The 19462-nt window shown below is 44.4% G+C and overlaps 2 protein-coding genes across 4 annotated transcripts in view; both read left to right on the top strand.

Moving 5' to 3' along the window:
• dnr1 (E3 ubiquitin-protein ligase defense repressor 1) overlaps positions 1-6111 on the top strand; it is a 178639-nt gene extending 172528 nt beyond the window's left edge. The window contains exons 3-7 of the mRNA XM_011150403.3: positions 2271-2511; positions 2881-3053; positions 3727-3943; positions 4206-4403; positions 4542-6111. Of these exons, the coding sequence (XP_011148705.1) occupies positions 2271-2511; positions 2881-3053; positions 3727-3943; positions 4206-4403; positions 4542-4865 (1153 nt within the window). The 3' untranslated portion in view covers positions 4866-6111. The remainder of the gene's footprint in view (positions 1-2270; positions 2512-2880; positions 3054-3726; positions 3944-4205; positions 4404-4541) is intronic.
• A 3190-nt stretch (positions 6112-9301) lies between these two features.
• The window catches only part of px (MAP7 domain-containing protein plexus), a 94637-nt gene continuing 84476 nt past the window's right edge, over positions 9302-19462 (top strand). The window contains exons 1-9 of one of the 3 annotated variants that reach the window (XM_025300476.1): positions 9304-9861; positions 11656-12548; positions 13904-14160; positions 14314-14383; positions 14618-14701; positions 14800-15055; positions 15150-15341; positions 15667-16351; positions 16472-16568. In XM_025300476.1, coding sequence (XP_025156261.1) covers positions 11765-12548; positions 13904-14160; positions 14314-14383; positions 14618-14701; positions 14800-15055; positions 15150-15341; positions 15667-16351; positions 16472-16568 — 2425 coding nt within the window. In that variant the 5' untranslated portion in view covers positions 9304-9861; positions 11656-11764. Of the gene's footprint in view, positions 9862-11655; positions 12549-13903; positions 14161-14313; positions 14702-14799; positions 15056-15149; positions 15342-15666; positions 16352-16471; positions 16569-19462 lie in introns of those variants that run through there. The other 2 variants (XM_011150404.3, XM_025300477.1) reach the window with 2 other exon arrangements.

Here is a 19462-nt window from a genome sequence, read left to right as displayed (position 1 = left end):
AGTGGTTCTGTCTAACTACTCGCACGCGATAGCGCAACTCGCAACTGCAAGATATGATTATGCTGATACGTCCACGAATAATCAAGAGCGAGATAAAACGACTCGCCTGGTCCGTCGGACAGCTCGGTCAAGAGTTAAATATGATCTCCATTCGCGGAGAAAGCAGCGCATGGCCTTTGTCTCTCCGTGAGAAACTTTGCGAGTGAAAGAATTCGGACCTCCGGTCGCTCGTACGCGCGACTTTCGTCACGCGCGATTGTTAACGGGGCGAGTCCGCCGAAGCAAGGAGTTCCGCCGTGTTCTCGCGACTTGCCACACTTCGGGAAGTTCGGGCAGAACCAATATCTCTCGTACGGTGACAAATGTCATTGGGCCCCCGGCGTTTCCCGGCCGTGTGGGTCGTGGATTTCGTCGAAGTTCGTGGCCGACAGTGGTAAGTTCGGCCGGCAAGAGGGAGAGAGAAGGGGGGGGGAGAGCGGCAAGATTGTCCGCGCGTCGAGAACGGCGTGTCGTTTCCCCGTCGCGGGGAAACGAGCCGCGGTAAATAACGTCTCTCTCTTGTCCTAGGCGCGCGTGTAACACCGGGCCCGGAACTTTATGGCGGGGAAAATCGTTTAATTTACTTAGAATTCTGCGCGGTGTTTTCCCGAAGAAACGCATCTAGGAGCCGACAGTGATGAAGTCGGTGGGCCGCGGGGTCGCTCGCTCGGACGCAGATTACACGAAATTACGACCGCGTTCCAATTTTTTACACCGTAATTGTCCGACACTTTGTCCAACGCGATTTCTCCGCCGCTGATCTCTCCTCGACATTTTCCTGATAATTCCCCGAGAGGAGGAGGAGAAATATCTCTCGTGGTCGGAGGGTTTCCGGAGGGGAATGTGTGCCGTCCCGTAGGAGGAAATAAAAAAAGAAAGAGAAGCGAGAGAAAGATAACGCGCAAGCAATATTTCGATGGGTAGTGGCGACGACGTTCGGGAAATCTTCGCCGAGAAGAGATCGATATTTCTTTAAAAGCGATCGGTATCAACTCTCGTATCTGACTCGTTCATCGGTCGTCCCGATCCAATTTGCTCTCGATTGAAATTGAAATCCTCCGTCAAGAGCGTTGCGAGTTAACTGCTCGCAACGCTTCGGGGATATGTCTCTCGTCATTTTTTATCGTTCTATATCCGGCGGATATAACGCGCTCGCTAATGCCGGCGGGATTTAATGCCGCGACGATAATTTATGCTCAATACGCGACTCGAAGGTGGATTTTTGTTGGCCACGTGAATAAAAAAACGATAAATTGTTTTGCCATTGTGCTATATAAATTATACGTTGCGAGTGTGTGTATGCGCGCGAGTCTCCCGATGCTCCGATTATCAATTATATCCGCGACGCAACGTCGCCGAGGGGTGTTAAAAGGGAGAAAACGAGAGCGGCGAGCGGTTGCGCAAAATCGTGAAAAATGATGCTGCATGGTATATTCTAATGCAGATTCCCCGCTGCTGTACGCTGACGCTTCCCGAACCGAACATTCACCTCCTCGACGCGTAATTCCATCCCTCCGACGACATGTTTATCATGATATGTACCTATTGTGCATCTGAAGGATATTCAGGAATATGCGAAAGGAACTCGGAGGTATCTCGAAAAGCTTTCTTGATCACATACTCGGTATTCTTCCAATATACACGTAAACGGAAAATCGAGAGACGCTGGAATGACGTATGAATTATTTAAGTTGTCGCTATAGGATAGAAGTCGGGTAGAGAAATTCGCCGGACGCACCGTGTACGCTGGGACTCTTTCTTTACAAGAGTAACCTACTTACCAAGTCGAGACGCTGAAAACCGAAACCGAGAAAATATAAGTACACGCCGTGAATGGAGTGTATGTATATGTGTGTGTGTGGGTGTGTTTCTAGAGAGGAGCGATTTATAAAATTCACGTCACGCACAGACGAGCTAATGTCTCTCGGCGGCTAAACGCCCGCTATGGCGAAATTACGAGCATACTTTTCGCCGTTGGGAACGCACCTCAATCGTTAATCATTTCTCCGTTATTGTGTTACTGTATTATTCAACTCGCTTGGGGTGGAAGGCACTAAAACAATGCGCTTCGAGAACGGAGGTAATCAATCTTACTTTAGCCCGAGTATCGTATATTAGCGCGGCTGGCCCACATTGTATTCACCTACCGCGGAATTGAACTAATTGCAATTAATAACTCCTTGTGAATATGTCGAGTACTCATCTCGCTTTCCCTCTCCACCTGGTTGCAGGCATCAGTTCTACTTGCACTCCCGCCTCGAACTGGTCGAGGGTAGGCTGAAAGTCCCGGATTGGGGATCCGTAGCCCGTTTGGTCGCTCTGATAGCGCAGGCTGATGCTGGCGATTACGATGCGCTATCACCGCCGCATGCACTTTACTCTCAGTGTTGTCACATACAACCCGCGGAGCCGTGCGAGCCGAAACCTCAAGACTTTCTACTCCGGATAATTCAGCAACACAAGGAAATCAAGGTTCGTGGCGCTTGGCGAAAAATAATTGCTATACTTTCGCGCGTTGTACATCCTCGCGATCTGAGATTGATCGCGAGGTCAGGCATCATCGCTCTACTTTCTCGAAAATTTTTCATTTCGATATCTTTATTTCACTCGAAAATTCTTTTGCATGAAAATACGCGAGATATCGTGGGTAGTTTTTTACTACTAGCTAGAGCGTATTTTTCGGAGTAAATTTACAACGAATCTTTCTGCGTTTATTATTCTATCGCAAATACGATTGTGGTGAAAATATCACGCGAACAGCTAGTGTACAATTAACAAGGATTGAAGTATGAAAAAATTTCAGGAAGAATTTATAAAGAGGAATGTATAAACAAATTTCAGGGAATGAAAACGACGACCGCGGAATACTGGCTTTTGAAAGAAATATCAAACCTCGACACTTTTGGCCAGGAAATGTTTCACAGTAAAATCGGACAATACAACGGAGTGTCTATGATCGGCGTCGGTCCACATGGAATCACGGTCTACCGCAGCCAAGATGAAGAGACACAAAAGTAATTATCGCATGGATGCACGCATAAATTGCAAGTCTAAGCAAAATACAATTTGCACTTATATCGAAAGACGCGCGGATTCCTTCAGCCTGATATACGCCTGAAAGTTTTTTTTTTTATTTTTTTAATTTTTAAGTACAACTGTATTTTTGATATTTCAAAGTTCTCGTTATGTATCTTACCGAGCTGCATTCTCAACGGACTCGAGCAGAAGCAGCATACGTCTTAAATGAAAGAACAAACATGTCGTTAAGCGCGAGCATATTTACGCACTGACTAATAATTTTAATCAATATCGCGTTGCGAGACTTCGCACTTATCAACGCGAGACTACAGACCGATTTGATGTCGCTGGTTGACGATAGGCGACGGCACGTGCCAGCTGCCGGCTCCGGCCGGCGCGCTGTGTACCGTTCGTCGGAACGATCGTTCAGCAGAGATTACCCGTGACTAAAGTTCGAGTCACTGGTCCGTTGTTCGCGCGTGAAATCAAATGGCAAAGTAGTTGCTCGTCAATAATCGTCGCGATGTTTATGCGCTATGAGATCATAGGCTTTCCCAAGCCTTCGCCTCATCCATTATGTAACAGAAAATTAGCCTTAAAATTTCGGTTTAACTCTAGCCGGTGCGGTGCTGCAGTTTATTATACGATGTATTATGTATTGCGTTACAGCATACCGTATACGGCTATACAAAGTGCGACGTCACAACGGCGGATGTTCCATCTGGTTTACCTCTCGCTCGACGGCGAGGAGACATCGTTGGACTTTAAATTAGACTCGAGTCAGTCCGCCAGCGGACTTTATAGGGCGATCACTGAGAAACATGCGTTTTACAGTTGTGAGACGGTCAGAAGCGCAGTCACCGCGCAGTTTATCCGCGATTTAAAGGTATCTGGGATAAATCTAGTTTTCATCGCGTTGCGTGAATATACAAGAGATCGACACGGCGGCGTCGCCGTGCACGAAATCGCGTTTGTGGAAGAACTACATCGCATTGCACATCGAGATTATATTTAGTTCTTTATTGCCGTCAGGCGCAAAGCGCGATGCCCGATAAATCGATAAACCGATAAACATCATTGCTTCCTCTCTCTCTTTCTCTCTCTCTCTCTCTCTCTCTCTCTCTGTCTCTCTCTCTCTCTCTCCTTAGGGGACAATAATTTCCATCTTCAACGAAGACTCGACATTGGGAAAGAAGTACGTGTTCGACATACGCAGGACCTGCAGGGAGGTCTACGACAATGCGCGACGTGCGCTCTATTGCGAGGCGGCGACTATAGTGCTGCCTGAGGAGAACGAGATCCTGGATAGGCACGCCTGCGGCGAATGCGAGAACCCCAAGTGCAAGGTGAGAGAGATAAGCGGTGAATTTATCCGCCGTACGACAGAGCGGCGGATCTTTTCGTCCTGCCGGAGTCATGTAGCCGATATCTCGCGACACGAACGATCCACCGTAACTAACAATGCGTTTCGCGTTGCATTTCAGGAATCGCGGGAATGCCTGGCGAGATTGCTGGACGCGATGCTCTGCCGGATCTGCATGGATCGAAGCTTGGACACCGCCTTGTTTCCCTGCGGACACGCCGTGGCCTGTTTGGACTGCGCTCGTCGCTGCGAGCGTTGCCCATTATGTCGGGCCAACATCGACTATTGCCGGACGATATACCTCCCGATTGAACTGACGCATATTGACAAGCACAATCCTAAGCTATCGTCGGAAACAATCGAGCCCGTATTTAGCAGGCCGCTGGCTGAACAAATAAAGGAGCGCATTTTGGGCGGCGAGACGCCGGTGAATAATAATATTTGAGAACGTCGCGTTAGGCGCAGACTGAGCGCGTTCGAGAGATTCTTCAGGATTGTTACTTGTCGCGCAGGAAGGGCATATTGAAGTACATTGGCAATGAAGCAGCAATTTTTCTATCTCCCCGCCAAGAGCGGACCGAGCGTGTCGAGATCTTTCAATTTCGCATAATAATAACAATTTCAATTTCAGTCGCGCAGCTCTCCACATGCATTCGCGTACTTTGATATTATTCCGTATTACTTTACTTGTTTTTATCTTGTGCTTTAGTTTCTCACCTGCCAATATTTAATTTGTGGAGAGTGATTCAGTGATACGCGATATATCGATACAATGCTTACTCTCTCGATTGTTGCAGACAAAGTTTTATTCGATATCAGCGAGATGGTTAAACATACGCTTGTAACTTGACATTATTGCGCCTGCGCATAGACAGGATTTCAAGTTATTGCGAAACATGATTTTGCACGGCGTATTTTAACATCGCTCCAGCAGAGATCAATAAAATTATGAATAAGAGAAGTTCGCTTGGTTTTCCGACCAAAGAAATATGTTATACAGTAGTAGTTTTTTAAGCATGTCGTTTTAATAATTAACGAACAGGGTGAACGGTCTGAATATGTTAAAATTGAAAAACGATATATTTGATGGTACTGTGATTAAAGATGATATTATTGAAAAGATACAAGAGAGAAACAAGGATGTCGTAGATAAATTCAATGACGAAATCGTGAATGAACAACGTCGTCTACATATTCATAATGATGTTAAAAATAGTCCCTTTAATTGAACGGCCGAAAAGTGCTATTAGCAGCATGGATCTACAAGAAACAGTGCTGCCAACGTGTGTGAAAAATAAAAAAGATATAATTTATATTACGACAAGATTCGGCGAGGCAAATTTGTATGTGGATTTTTATTTTTAACTGATGATTGGACCAATACTTTTCTTGTTATTTCATGATCTTTTTCAATGCTTTTGTTCCTCTTAGATAGATCGTACGCCTTTTTTTGCATATATTTACTTTGATCTAGATACACTCCCAAGTTACGTGGGTCGAGACTTTTATCGAAATTAGTAACTCGGCATATTTTTAATACAATATACGTTATTCATTACGCATATGTGACATCGTTTACAAAATAACTGCTACTACATAAAGTCGCTTCTAAATGGATGTTTCAATAAAACAGGATCTGAATCTGATGTAGTAAGTGTCGATATTTACTTTAATCGCGACGTTTAAAAAAACAAAGAGCAACACATAAAAAAAAATACGTCTAGAGTACTGAATACACTAATGACGTTTGATTAAATCTGTAGATTGTAATAATATGAGCGACACAATGTGGGCATCACATTTATATGTATATTATGGATCTATTTTTATCATTATAATGAAACAAGTAGAAATTAATACACGTAATCACTGCAGAATTGTTAGCACGATTTCCTGTGAGTTACATTCTACTTTTTTTGTTGAAGCATCCTACGGCGAAGAGGAAACTTCATTACCGTAATATCTGTTTATAAATGTACATAAGAAACGAGATAACCCGCAGTAGGGTCAAGAGTAAAAGTCACGAGTTCGCCAAATGTCAAATCTGACTTAACATACTACGTGTGTACGTCATCCTTTAAGGCATAATAAAAGTAAAGCGACTTAATTGTTTGCGCTTTGCACCGAAAAGATAAATTCTCAAAATAAAAAAAAAAGTTAATGACACTATGTGACCAGACAAGTACGAAGCTGGGCGATTTCTGGATAAAAAATAAGGGCCAGGAGCACAGACTTCTGCATAACGCATAATACACAACGCATAAGAGAATCAACCAATCAGAGTTCTTTATTTCTGTCCTGAGGAGGGAAATGAAGAAAACTAATTGGTTTATTCTCTTATGTGTTATGTATTATGTGTTATGCAAAAGTCTGTGCTCTGGCCCTAAACCTGCTAAAATTGAAAATATTGACCTTGCTTCCTGTTCTCGGTCAGTAACAGAGTCTGACGTTAGCAGCGTGGAAAGATAGCTTCTAATGAATTATTTCTAACTCGCCAATAGCAGCATTCTACGAACTTCGTATGCGCAATGAAAATGAGGATGAAAGAGAGAGAGAGAGAGAGAGAGAGAAAGAGCGAGAATGAAAAAAGATACATGTACAGAGAGTGAGAAAATGATATGATAATCGTTATAGTCATTCATCAATGCAAACCAGACTTAGTTTACAATTATTTATAAGAAGAGAGCGTATTTACATGCCAATATGTTTAATGCCTTTTTAAGACTCCTCTTGAGCTACAGTGTAACCTCCTCTCTGCTCGAATGCTGGTTTAGTATTCTATACGGTAAGACATTTGATAGCATCTCTAGATACGCTATATCATCGGCACGATAGCGAGGTTACACTGTTTTTGCGAGAATATCAATTTGAGTGATTTACATTTCTTAGATGTTAATGCGAAGATTAATATACGTATAGGAAGAATATTAAGTTTAAATTATGCAAACACGACTCGATGCAACGCTACAATAGACCACTTCTGTTAGAAAGAATAACCATTTCTGTCAGATATAAAATGAAATATATCCATGGTGTAAAACGATCTATCACGTGCGATATTCGGACAGCGATAATTATTTTCGAAAATGATTGTAACCCCGGCACGTTTTTCACAAAATAGATGGTCTGCAGTCGCGAGTGTGAAACACAAAACTTTGTACCACACTACCTACCGTGCGTGTCAATAGCTATAAGATTATTTAATAATGACAACAACAATAACACTTATTACATTGCGAATAATAATTTCTTGTGATTAAAAATCTCTGTATAAAACATATAAGAAAAAATTCAAAATATTGTAGCTGATAGAACTGTATGGTAGAAACAGAGTGATCGAAGAGAGAGTGTATTTCTAAAAGTTATCATTTGCAAAGAGTATTTTTAAAGTATTTTCAATTATTTTTTAGTATTAATATCAGGAACCTCCTTCCCCCCCCCCCCCGAGAGACATGGTATAAGAGTACGCGTACATATGAAAATATACCACAACTTAATAAGATATGAATTTTAGCGTTCAATACGATGTCCCGACCTGTTGATTAAATACTGTGAAACGAATCAAAGACCGATTATTCTTTATTTAAACAAACCCTACATATAACGACCTACGTATGCTTGCTGCAATAATCGTAGAAATTGCCTGTATCCCGAAGTCGTTCGTTCATCCATTTTACAGATAATATTTTGCTTTATTACGAAACATCCTAAGATTTCATAAGAAACGCGTTCGTCATACACGTTTCTCGCACGCGCGTTCTATTTCCTCGGTTCAGCATATATTGCATGTCAGTGCAAAAATTAGCATGATACGGTGAAACAACCGGTTGGCGTGTTTATAGAAAGCGGTTTCGCGAAATACTATAGCAAACTACTTTTTCGTACTTACGTGTTGCACGTAAAGGAAGCTGTACACGAAATTCCTTCTTCGACAGTTTGTTCCATGTCCATATTGCTGTATCTGCAAAAAATCACTTACATCGTGATTGTTGAAAATTGAATCGTATGTTAAACAGTTAATTGATTAATTGATAGAGTAATATTCATGAGAGTGATTCAATAATTCGAGTATGTGGACATATTATGATAAAGTATTTATCATAACTTCTTATTTTTTATTTAAAAAAAAATTTTTTTTTTTTAGGAAAATCAACATTCAGTGTTCAATAATATTCTTATGAAACAGCGAAATTAATCTTTTCACGATATTAACCAAATTTAAAAATTCGCAATGCTCATAAATAAATATAGCAAGACGAATGACTAATGATAGTAAATGAAAACTTTATTTTCATAGCATTTATATATTTAACTTATCACTGTAATATACTCGCATATTTTATGATTCATATAAAGCTGGTTCTGCTTTATCTAATCGTACGTTTTATACAATACGCGTATCGCGAATATAAAGATAGCCAAATTACGTCATCTTTCCAAAATTTTCAACTTATATTCAGATACAAATATGCATCATGGCCGACTTTCATTATTTATATTTTATTTACATTCTTGACGAACGATTTGTCGATTTATAGCGATCTGTAACAATCTGTGACAATCTACCTACATGTCTGTTAGTCAGCCGACGTGGTCAAAAGCGATCGACAAATTGTTGTCGAGAAATTTAGCGTAGCAAAATTGGCCATCAATAATCGCACGGGTGCAATGCAATCGAGTGCAATTCTAATCAACTCGATCCATCAACCTCCCATCTTACAACCCAATGTTTCTCATCTCGTATGTAAACGAAACAGTAATGCAAGAAGCGATTCTTACGTATTTACGAAAGGAGATTTACGTGAACACGAGGCAAACACGATCTCTCCCGGGAGCCGAGCAGCGAACCCGCAAAATATCCTGCGTCGTTGTCCCGAGTCTCTGACGAATTTCTCCTCCGCGAGGAACGACGGAATTCGAACGCAGCGCGAGCTCCGGATTGGCGGCAGTTGAGCTGCAAGTGCATGCGCTGCGCATGCGTCGCTCGCCGCTATTGGCCGATGCAACGGCGCTGTCATATGACGAAGCTGCGTGGCATGATGGGATCGCGGATCGCGATTTTGCAACATGGCGGTTAAGTGAGGCGAAGTCGTGGGTGTTGTGCCATCGGAAAATGTATTTTTCGTAGTCGCCCGTAACGATTCCGTCGTACCTCGCAGTCGCGCGACAGTGAAATACGTGTTCGGGTGGTGTCGGACGACCGGTGGAGGGTGTAAATATGAGCGGAGCGGCCGGCAGCGCGGCAATTAAGGTGACACCCCACGGCACCGTGCGCTGCTCGGGCACGTATGGCAGGCACTAGGACCCGTGAGATAAGGGAGCCCAGCTTTTGTCCGAGCGAGCCGCGAGTCACGAGAGCAGCTGCCAACGTCGAGTGCAGCGAGCTAACAGCACCGAGTAACAGCGCGATGTTGTGGCCAGCCCTGCCGAACTGTGAGAACGTGAGTGTCGTTATTTCCTCGGTGTTAAGTTGCGGTCTTAATGCAACGGAGATCGTGCCTGTGCGGCGCGTGTGCCGACGACGACGGCGGCGGCGGTGGCGGTGGCGGCTGCGGCTGCGGCAGCGGCGGCGGCGGCGGAGGTGGCGGAGGCGGCGGTAGCGTTGGCGGCGGCGGCAGTGGCGACGATGGCTTTTGTGTCATGGCCCGGCGTAATTTCGGTAGCAGCTCGAGTGTAGCGGCCGCAATATCTCGACGGGCTTCTGGGATTATCCGCGCCGCCCGTTCGCCGTCTCCTCTTCCGGCGAGTCTCGTGGCGGCTGCCGCATACGCCTTCGAAATAAATCCCGACGCCGTTCCGTGCGCTGCGGCGGGCGCGTCTCTACCGCGCGATCGTCGATCCCCCCGAGAAGACGAATACGTAACTCTCTAGTGGGCCGAGTAATCTGCGACGAACGCCACCACCATTGTGCCCGAACGTCCGTCGTCGTCAGTTGAACACGTTTCCGCCGATGCTCACGCCGAACATCGACGTGGAGTCGCGCTCTGTTCCCTTGTCAGCTGCGATCCCTTGACAGCCGACGATCTCGACGACGACCGATGACCGTCGTCGTCATCGAAGGGAGATGTTCGCATCTGTGCGCTTCATCCGCATTCCGATGTCCGCCGCTCCTCGCTCCTAATGTTACTAATGTGCGAATGTCATGTTCTGCCCCAAACAGACCTAACTTTGCACTCGCTTACCGATGTCCGAAAAGTTGATCTCTGGTCGGTCTCGGTAAACGTCGATGTAGCGATGCTCCAAAAATACCACATGTCTACGGTGGGCTAAAAGCATCGCGGATATAAGCACCCCGATATACCGTCACGAATTTATAAATGTTCGAGGGATGTCGAGTGACCCTTTTGGATGAACCTATTGCTTGTTGACAAACTCTCTTCATCTGTCAGCTGCTTAAATATTTGTACATAGTACCACTTTATCCTCCCTTTCTCTGTCTATGTCTATCTCTCAAGTATGCCTATCGGTGAATTGTATGATTTAAATTAGAGGCACCATACGTGTAAGACTACAAGACTAAAGGTTACAAGATTTCATCTTGAAATCTTCCTATATTCTAGTCTTTACTCATCGGCAATAAATGCCATGAGTTGTCAAGCGTATATACATTGCTTCTATTGTAACTGACATATGTTTTATTATTTATATAACAATGTACTTTTCCTCTTTGTTCTATATGATTATAAGTCGAGTGATATACATATACAGTTGAAAGAGTGCAGCTACTTTTAGCTATCGTAATGTTACTAATAAGAAATATTTAATATATTTGAAATGTGTTAATGATTGATATATATTTATATGTACATGTATGTATATATATGTATATATATATATATATATATATATATATATATATATATATATATACGTAAATATCTATATTTTAACTTTGAAAGTTATTGGAATATTGAGTGATTTTTGCATATCTACTTTAGAATGAGGTCGCAGCTGCACCCAAATAATCTCATTTGCATACAATGAGGTATCCTAATTGCTTTTAAGTACAGTTTATAGTGCCTCTAACTTTAAAAATACAAAACGTACTGCGCATACTTGCTGCTGCAATTGTATGCTGTTGAATATTAAATATGTAAAAAGGAAAAATATGTTGTATGTATTGGTTATCCATTGCTATAAATAATATAAACAAGCATGACTTTTATACCTGATCCTAAACGAGATATGTATGCACATTGCCTGTAACTCATCTGTGAATTGTTGTACATTTTCAGATATGCGCAAGAAATAGAAGCTTCATCGGTCACTGTGATTTCTGATCGTGCATGCGTGCCAAACACGAAGATATAAGAGGGCGTTAAGAAGATCCAATGGTTTCCTGACATGATGGAGGGTAAATTATATGTGAAGAATGAGCCGGGACTTGAAGGGCAATCACTCGCAAATCCTCAGCCCAATCCGTCCGCCGATGACGGCGGAGGAGCTAGGATTTGCTTCGTCTGTGGCGCTGTGGGCCACAGCGAGCAGTATTGGCTCCGAGTGAAACCAAGCCCGGGTGGCGCGCCCAACGAACCCTACTTCCCGTTTCTCGAGTCGCACGAGCCGCCGAGCGGCTATCGTGGCGAGGGTGTCAGAAGCGGTGCTGTCAAAGCGTGCAGCCTCTGCTACACTCTGCTGCTGCAACAGTGGGAGAGTTACGAGCAAGATGCCAGGCCTCACAGTCAGCGTATTTATTGGCTGAAGAGATGCGATGGCGGCCCTTTCACGGGGGCCGAGATGGCACTCCAGGGCGAATACGCCGCGCAAATCCTGGGTTTGACGAACGATCAAACGCCGCAGATGAGACAAGATGCCCGGCCGGTCGGCATCTCCCCGCGATTACCACCGAACTCACCCTCGCCGAGAGTCGAGCAAACCAGACCGCCGTCGAATTCGGTCGAACTGCCGAGGCCGCATTCTAACACGGCGGAAACGCATAGGCACTTGGAACAAGCGAGGCTCACAATGGAATCTCCCCACCAGAGATTGCACTCACCTCACCAAAGGTTGCAAAGCCCACGACAGCCCGTTGAAGACACTAGAATATCCAATGAGGCAGCGTTGGATTTGAGACACGCACCTAGGAGTTCACCTGCACCACAACCTACCTTACCACCACAACCACAAGGTTCCATATTTTTAATACCTGCTTTAACAATTGTGTTAGAAATTCTTCTTTGTGATTCTTCGATGAAGTACAGTACGTTGTTCGAACAAAGTAATTTCTATATCGCGATGAATTTAAAAAAATTATTTCATCCTAGAAAATGATTGGAAAAATGGAAAATATATCTGTTCACACTTCTCTCTTAGAGCCACTCTCCTTCTCCCCCTTTTTCATTTCTTTTTTTTTTCCCCTTTTTCTTTTTCTTACAATTCGACATTTCTGTAATGAATTGTTTTTGATTATTGACGACATATTTATGCAAATAACGATGTTATTACTTCGATAAACATTAGTCGATCTTCGAACAAATGTGTACATAGAATACGACGGGGGACAACCATGCGTCAGAATCCTTCTAATTATTAAATTGACTCGGCGAGTTTAATTGGATCTTTATCTGAGGTCAACCTACCGTCTTTACTCGTAATTTCAAGAGAATCAAAGAATGTTCTGTTCGTTGTACAGAGAAAGCAACGCTCTCAGTTTAGCAATGTGTATTTGGATCGCCACGAAGAATATTCAATACACGAACAATTGGAAGACGATAGGATGACGGCGAAAAGTAGTTCATAAAAATTGTAAAAAGAAAATTGTTGTATATACATGTGCATGCTAATACCCATAGTTTAATGCTGAAAGTTCGCAGTACGCACTGATGAAATAGTCGACGCGAAATCGCTAAGCGCTATCTGATAAGAGTAAAAACCATATTTCACCGCTATTACCAGTTATCTCCCGTCAGAATATGTACGCGGTAAATATACGATTCGGGTCGCTATTTACGCTGGCCTTAGTCCTTTCGTGCACCAATGTAAACGTTCGAAAGTAAAGGTTAACAGTTCTGTAGATAAGACGGTGGAAGTCGGTGCAGAGAACGAGCCGACCGTCCGATTCACTTGACGCGCACGTCCGATCTAAGTGGTGATTCCAGACTTTTCCTCCCGCTCGCATCGCGGTTCGAGTGTCGAGCTTCAGTGACCTTTACAGTTTCGATTCGCCCGATCTGATATTCATTAGTCAGCGTGCCCTCGGCGGATAACCAGGTCGTCACTTTAAAATGGAACCATTAAAACATTTTGTTCGCGTCGAACCAACTGCGAAACTCCCTGTCGCTCTGTATTCGTAAGCACAGCCGATAAACTTGCGAAAAAATGCAGGCTCTAAGTGGGCCACGTGCAGCGCGATGATAATGTCGAAGGCGTGCGAGATGCCCGCTTTATGCCCAGTTGTTATATTCGCGGAGATTTTACGCTACATCTCGATTCGACAATGACCGCAGCAGCGCATAACCGATTGCATCTCGCGTTGCATTGCAGCTATTTATAGCGGTGGATCGTCGTCCAGCGTCGGCACGGACATCTTGGATCTGTCGATGCCGGACAAGAACTCAGCCACGGAAGTCTGTTACGTGTGCGGGGACGAGTTCAAGAGAGGATCCCTCAGTCACATCGCAGCGAAGCCACTGCCAAGCCTGCCGCATCCTTCTGCCAGTCCTCCGCCGTTCTTTCCGTCATTGATGCTTCATCCCAGGCCAAGTAGGAGTCGACCTATGGACAGCGCTGGTCGAGTGCAGGTGTGTGTACTTCTCGACGCGAAAAGAATATAATTCTTCTCTATGAAGTTGTTTTCGTTATTATGATTACACTACTATATACTTTCCGACATGCATCGTTCCATTTGTCATCTCTGTAAAGTCGAATGTAACATTTTATGTGTGCACTTTTAGGCCTGCTCAACGTGCCAGAATGACCTTTTATTACAATGGAAAACGTACAAGCAGCGGGGAACGCCACACGGTGAGAGAAACTATATGCTTCGCAAGCGACAAGCACCTGCGACGGATACAACTACGTTTATCTGCTACACTTGCGCCCTCGAGTACCCTTCATCCAGTATTAGACTTATGTATTGCTGTGCTAATCCCGAGAAGGAGGCGTACTTCCCCTTTATTTGTAATCTGAGACCTCCACAAGGAGCTAGTCCTATTAGTCCTCAGGGAATGGTGCAAGTTTGCTCCATTTGTTATAAAGCTATCCCGCAGAAGCAGCAAGTGTTTGGTGGAGAAAATCACGAAGCCCAACCAGCCGGGCAAAATACAGATTTTCGTCAGCAAGGTCAGTCTCTTGGTCCCTTAAAGGAATGTTTGTTCAGAGTTTATTTCGTGCTTACGAGGAGACACTTTCTGAACAAGTTGTGAACACGTATGCTGCAGGTCCCTCACCACGACCCGCTGTCTCCAAATCTCCAGCTAATTCAGCTGGTGGCGATATTCGCTTCAAGCCATACGACTTAAACAAGTCAACGGTCGCTGCGAACAAGCAGCGCAGCACTACTACTGTGAAAGCGCCCGCACCTGGGCAACGAAATTCACCCAGCAATGGCCCTGCGGAAAATGGGAACGTTGCACTCGGCCAAAATTATAGGTGCTATATTTGCGAGAGATTGTATCCACGTACTCACATGGAGTGGTAGGTTTCTTCCTACGTGAAAAACCGAGATCATAATCGATCATGATCTTACCGCGAGATATCATCACTCACTAGCTTTTGTCTTCGTTATTAGGTTGTCTACGAGCCCAGAAGGGATGAATTCACATGCCATGCATTTCCCTTGCCTAAGAGGAATGGTACGCACGTCAGAGAACGCCTGTATGGACAGCCACGGTAGGGTATTAGCGTGTAGTCACTGCGTGAATCATCTTGCGCAACAGTGGGAAAGTATGGATGCTGAACGAGTTCCTTTAGAACGCCGCAGGTTAGTACACCGCGAATTGTATTAGCTGCTCCTTTTAAACAACGTGCATGTATTACGCGAGTTAATAGGCGAGGTAATACATGCGAAGCGAGATGCGTCTTACGCGTCTTGCGTGCGAAATGGCTTTCACGGTAATCATAATATACAACTCGGTATTGCTTTGTGTACAAAGGGATTGGCGGTCGTTTAACCGCCTTTGAGTAATTTAGGAGTAATTACGCATTCAGAGCAAACCGCTTTTATTACATTTGGATGCATCATTTGCTTACATTGGAAATGTTGCAGAATTACTAATGCCGCGTTTGCGATTTCTGTTGAATTTCAGGTACGATATTCCTAGTCCACATCCAAACGGCGACGTGAACCGGTCGATCGCTACGCCACCAAGCTCCAGCTCGGATCGAACGTTCGGAAGTAACCCGGGCACGTCGAGCAGCTCGATCTACTGTTTCTTGTGCGGTTTACACAGTGACTTGACTCTAGCTAGAGTCTTGTACGGTCGGCCGCAGGGTCGAAACGCGCCATTCTTTCCGGAATTGTTGCGTCATCAGTCTCCGCCGAACGCCGAGCAGCTACGCGAGGACGGCTCCGCGCTGGTGTGCACCTTTTGTTATCATTCGCTGTTAGCGCAATGGCGTCGATACGAATCTCTTTCCGGTGGTCAGCAAGTGAATGCCGCTGAGCGGCAATACAACACCCACGACTACTGCTGTTACGTGTGCGGCATTACAACGTACCGGAAACGAGTACGAGCCTTGCCGGTCAAGGATTTCCCGTTCTTGAGGTACCATAGGCAACCGGAGAAGAGTTTGCTGCTGGAGAACGGCGACTTTGCCGTGGTCTGTTTGGACTGCTACGAGACCTTACGTACGCAGAGTCTCGAGTACGAGAGATGGGGCTTGCCGGTCGAGAAACGGGAATATAATTGGATCGTGCAGCCTCCGCCGCCCGAGGACAGCCCCGACGCTGCCATAGCCAGGTTACCGTCCGGCGAAAGATCAGAGAAAGTGGTGAGTACACATGTAGACATGTAGACCGGTGCGTGTGCACAACATAATGGTCGTGAAAGATTACATCTGTTTTGCGCTAATGAGGACAAATTGCTATATTTATTTGCTTGTCTCTGACAGGTTCCACCGACTTTAACAGTCAGGCCAGCGCGAAAGAACTGTTCACCAAAGGCTCCCGATAAGAAGGTACCGACAAAAATTCCGGAGAAAGAACAAGGTAAGAGCGATTGTCACACCTCGAGTAAAACGCGCTTGCAGCATGCAGTGCGTGAGATTGATACATTACATCATCAACATTCGTGTGCGATACGTTTAAGCGATACGTTTTCCTCAGGTTTCAGTAGAAAGTGAAAAATGAAGATGAAAATTATCGTGTTACCTTTTAGCTTCAGTTTACCACGCGCTTGAAGTTTTTTTCAAAGAGTCGAGTAAAACTCGGCGAGTTTTGAACTTTCCTCGTCTCATTGCACGGTAATGCAGCTGCTTAGTAATTCTTAATTAAAGGATCAGCAAAAACTCTTGGAAAGTGTTTTCTCCTGACGCCTGTAGTTGAAGCACTTTCGTTAGATAATGCCAACTTGACTTCTATCTGAATCGTACATTTTAAATTAAAACGACCCTACTGCGAAGTCGCGCAGATTGCCTGATCTCCCGTCCGTTATAATCATCGCGCATTTAATACCAAAAGTATATGCGAGATTACAAATGCGCTGCAAATACGTGTAACAATCTTTCAAGCACCGTGCAAGATTTCTCTTTATATCGACTTTATTAGATCTGTTCCGTTTATTTACCGGCATCTCACCGGCATCATTGAACCTCGCTTGAAGACACACATATGCAACTTTGAGATTTTAGTTTCATGTTTATCGTCCAGAAACTTTCCCCCGTAAAAGTGAAATGCCTGCGTAAATTCTCTTACGAGTTTGCCGTATCGATCGTAATATTTGATACGACATAAAATACGAAGATTGTCTTCCGACGACTAAAAGTACAGTTAAGTCTTGGATTTAATTAATTCGCGAACGACAGCCGCGCATCTCACGTCACGTGTATTCTTTTTTGCACGCTCGGCGGATATTATATCTTCTAAATAAAGCTCGTGTAATAAAGTGGGTATTGTGGCGACCGGTGTTGAAACGGACATCAACGCCTTCTAATCTTGCTTCTCACAGCACGTTTAATAAGTCGCAAATACACACGTACACACACACACACATCCACGTAAATACGTGCAAACGCACTCACACATTGTATTTGTACAAAGCTCGGTGGGGCGGGAGGTACGATGGCGAGCGAGACGCGGAGGGTGAGAGTGGATGAGACGTGAGTGGTGCTCTTAAAAATCCGACAGACAAAAGCAGACTGACGGTGGAGAGCTATCCGAGAACAGGGCCTGCTGGTTTGTGTTCGGGCGAGTTTTCGTTGTTTTTTTTTTTTCGCCTCCCTTCTGATTTTCTCTTTCTCTTTGTTTTTTTCTCTCTTTCCCTTTCGTCCACTCGTTTGTAGCTTTCTTCTTTCCTTATCTTTCCATGAACCTTTCCCTATGTCTCGAGCTACAATCAGAGGAATGTCCTCCTTGACGAAACATCTTACCATCACTCGATCTCGCAAATATCTTTTATATATGTTCGATAATAAAAATATTCCATTTTGGTGCGTTTCTCTTTCTCCGCGAGCACCACAAAGCGATGCAATCGATGACGTAGTGTTTGTTTCGAAACAAAACGTTACGTTAACCCTAGACATTCTGTCAAGTCGGTGATTGAAATGAATGAAGAATCGGCGGGGAATCTTGGGATATAATGATAGGTTGTTATCTATCGATGCTACAAGTAGTTATTTACCGGGAGTTTCCCTGATGCTTGACGAAAGAAAGGTTTTAACAGATTTTCATTTGATCATCTCACATAATCACACATGCGTTATGTGGGTTTCGTTTGTCGTCATCATTTAAATTAATCGGGTTATCATTTAAATTAATTTAACGATTAGACATTACGTCATCGCGACGCGAGGAACAAAATTCGCACGAGAATATCGCGCGGTGGCGTATTTTCTTGCCTCTTTAATCCACTGACACGACGTGACCGTGCGTTCGCTCGTGAAAAGCCCTCTCGCCGCGAAAGGTTCCCTTGCGGCTTTGTTGCTGTTAGTCTGTAACACTTTCGCGTCGTTCTCTTCCTTTTTCGTCCTGACTTACCGGCGGTGTGCACGCCCCTATAGCGGAGGAAGGCACGTCTCTTCGAGTTTACGCCGTTGGACGCGTGAGACCACCGTGCAAACCTGCCATTTAGGAGTCGTAAACTTGCACTCGAGCAGGCCGTTGAAGTCGCCTTTTTAATCCGGCCAAAACAAGCTGGTAAAAAATATATTAACCAAATGACCTTTCTGTACAGGGTGTCCCAACACCAACGCGCGCGCGTGCTTTTTTAGCTGCGGATTCTCTCGTCGGTTTAATCTCGATCTATCTCGAGAAGAAAAGACATGTCTCGTTGTATATCGAAGATGTCGCGATTGTTTCGAGAGCGCGACGAGGAATTTATCGAGAAACCAAGAGCGCGTTGCCAATTTGACATTATCGATCTACCATTTCGCGACACGTCGTCTTCTTCCAATTTTACGCTCCACTTATTTGCGCCGCGAAATACGCCGGAAATCCTGCAGTTTAATATATCAGATGCTTCAATACCGCCGCCCACCTCCCGCGCATCCAAATGCTGTGCTGCGCTCTTCCGAGGTGCTTAAGTATCATTATCGCAGTCATAACGTCCGCTTGTGGAAAATCGTTCTTGATAAAAGGGCGAACGATCGCTCACCGATACCACCGGACTTCCGTTCCTTGAGACTTTTATAACGCGGCACCGTGTATAAGCGAACAATATATCGGTTCTTATCGAAAGGTCCTTACCTGTGTGTTGTCACGTCCTTAATGCCTATAATTTACCGTACATTGTCGAAAATTACAACGTGAGCAAAGCAAAGCAATGCCCTACCTTAATCGCTTACAGCGCGAGTACATTGAAAATTTCCATACATTAATTTTTTTATGGGCATACTTTTGGTCAACTGGGCGTTATTTTATCAAAAACCAGCATGACCGTCGGTGTG

Source organism: Harpegnathos saltator, unplaced genomic scaffold, assembly GCF_003227715.2.
Source record: "Harpegnathos saltator strain DR-91 unplaced genomic scaffold, Hsal_v8.6 scaffold37, whole genome shotgun sequence".
NCBI lineage: Eukaryota > Metazoa > Arthropoda > Insecta > Hymenoptera > Formicidae > Harpegnathos > Harpegnathos saltator.
This window is presented reverse-complemented; position numbering and strand designations above follow the sequence as displayed.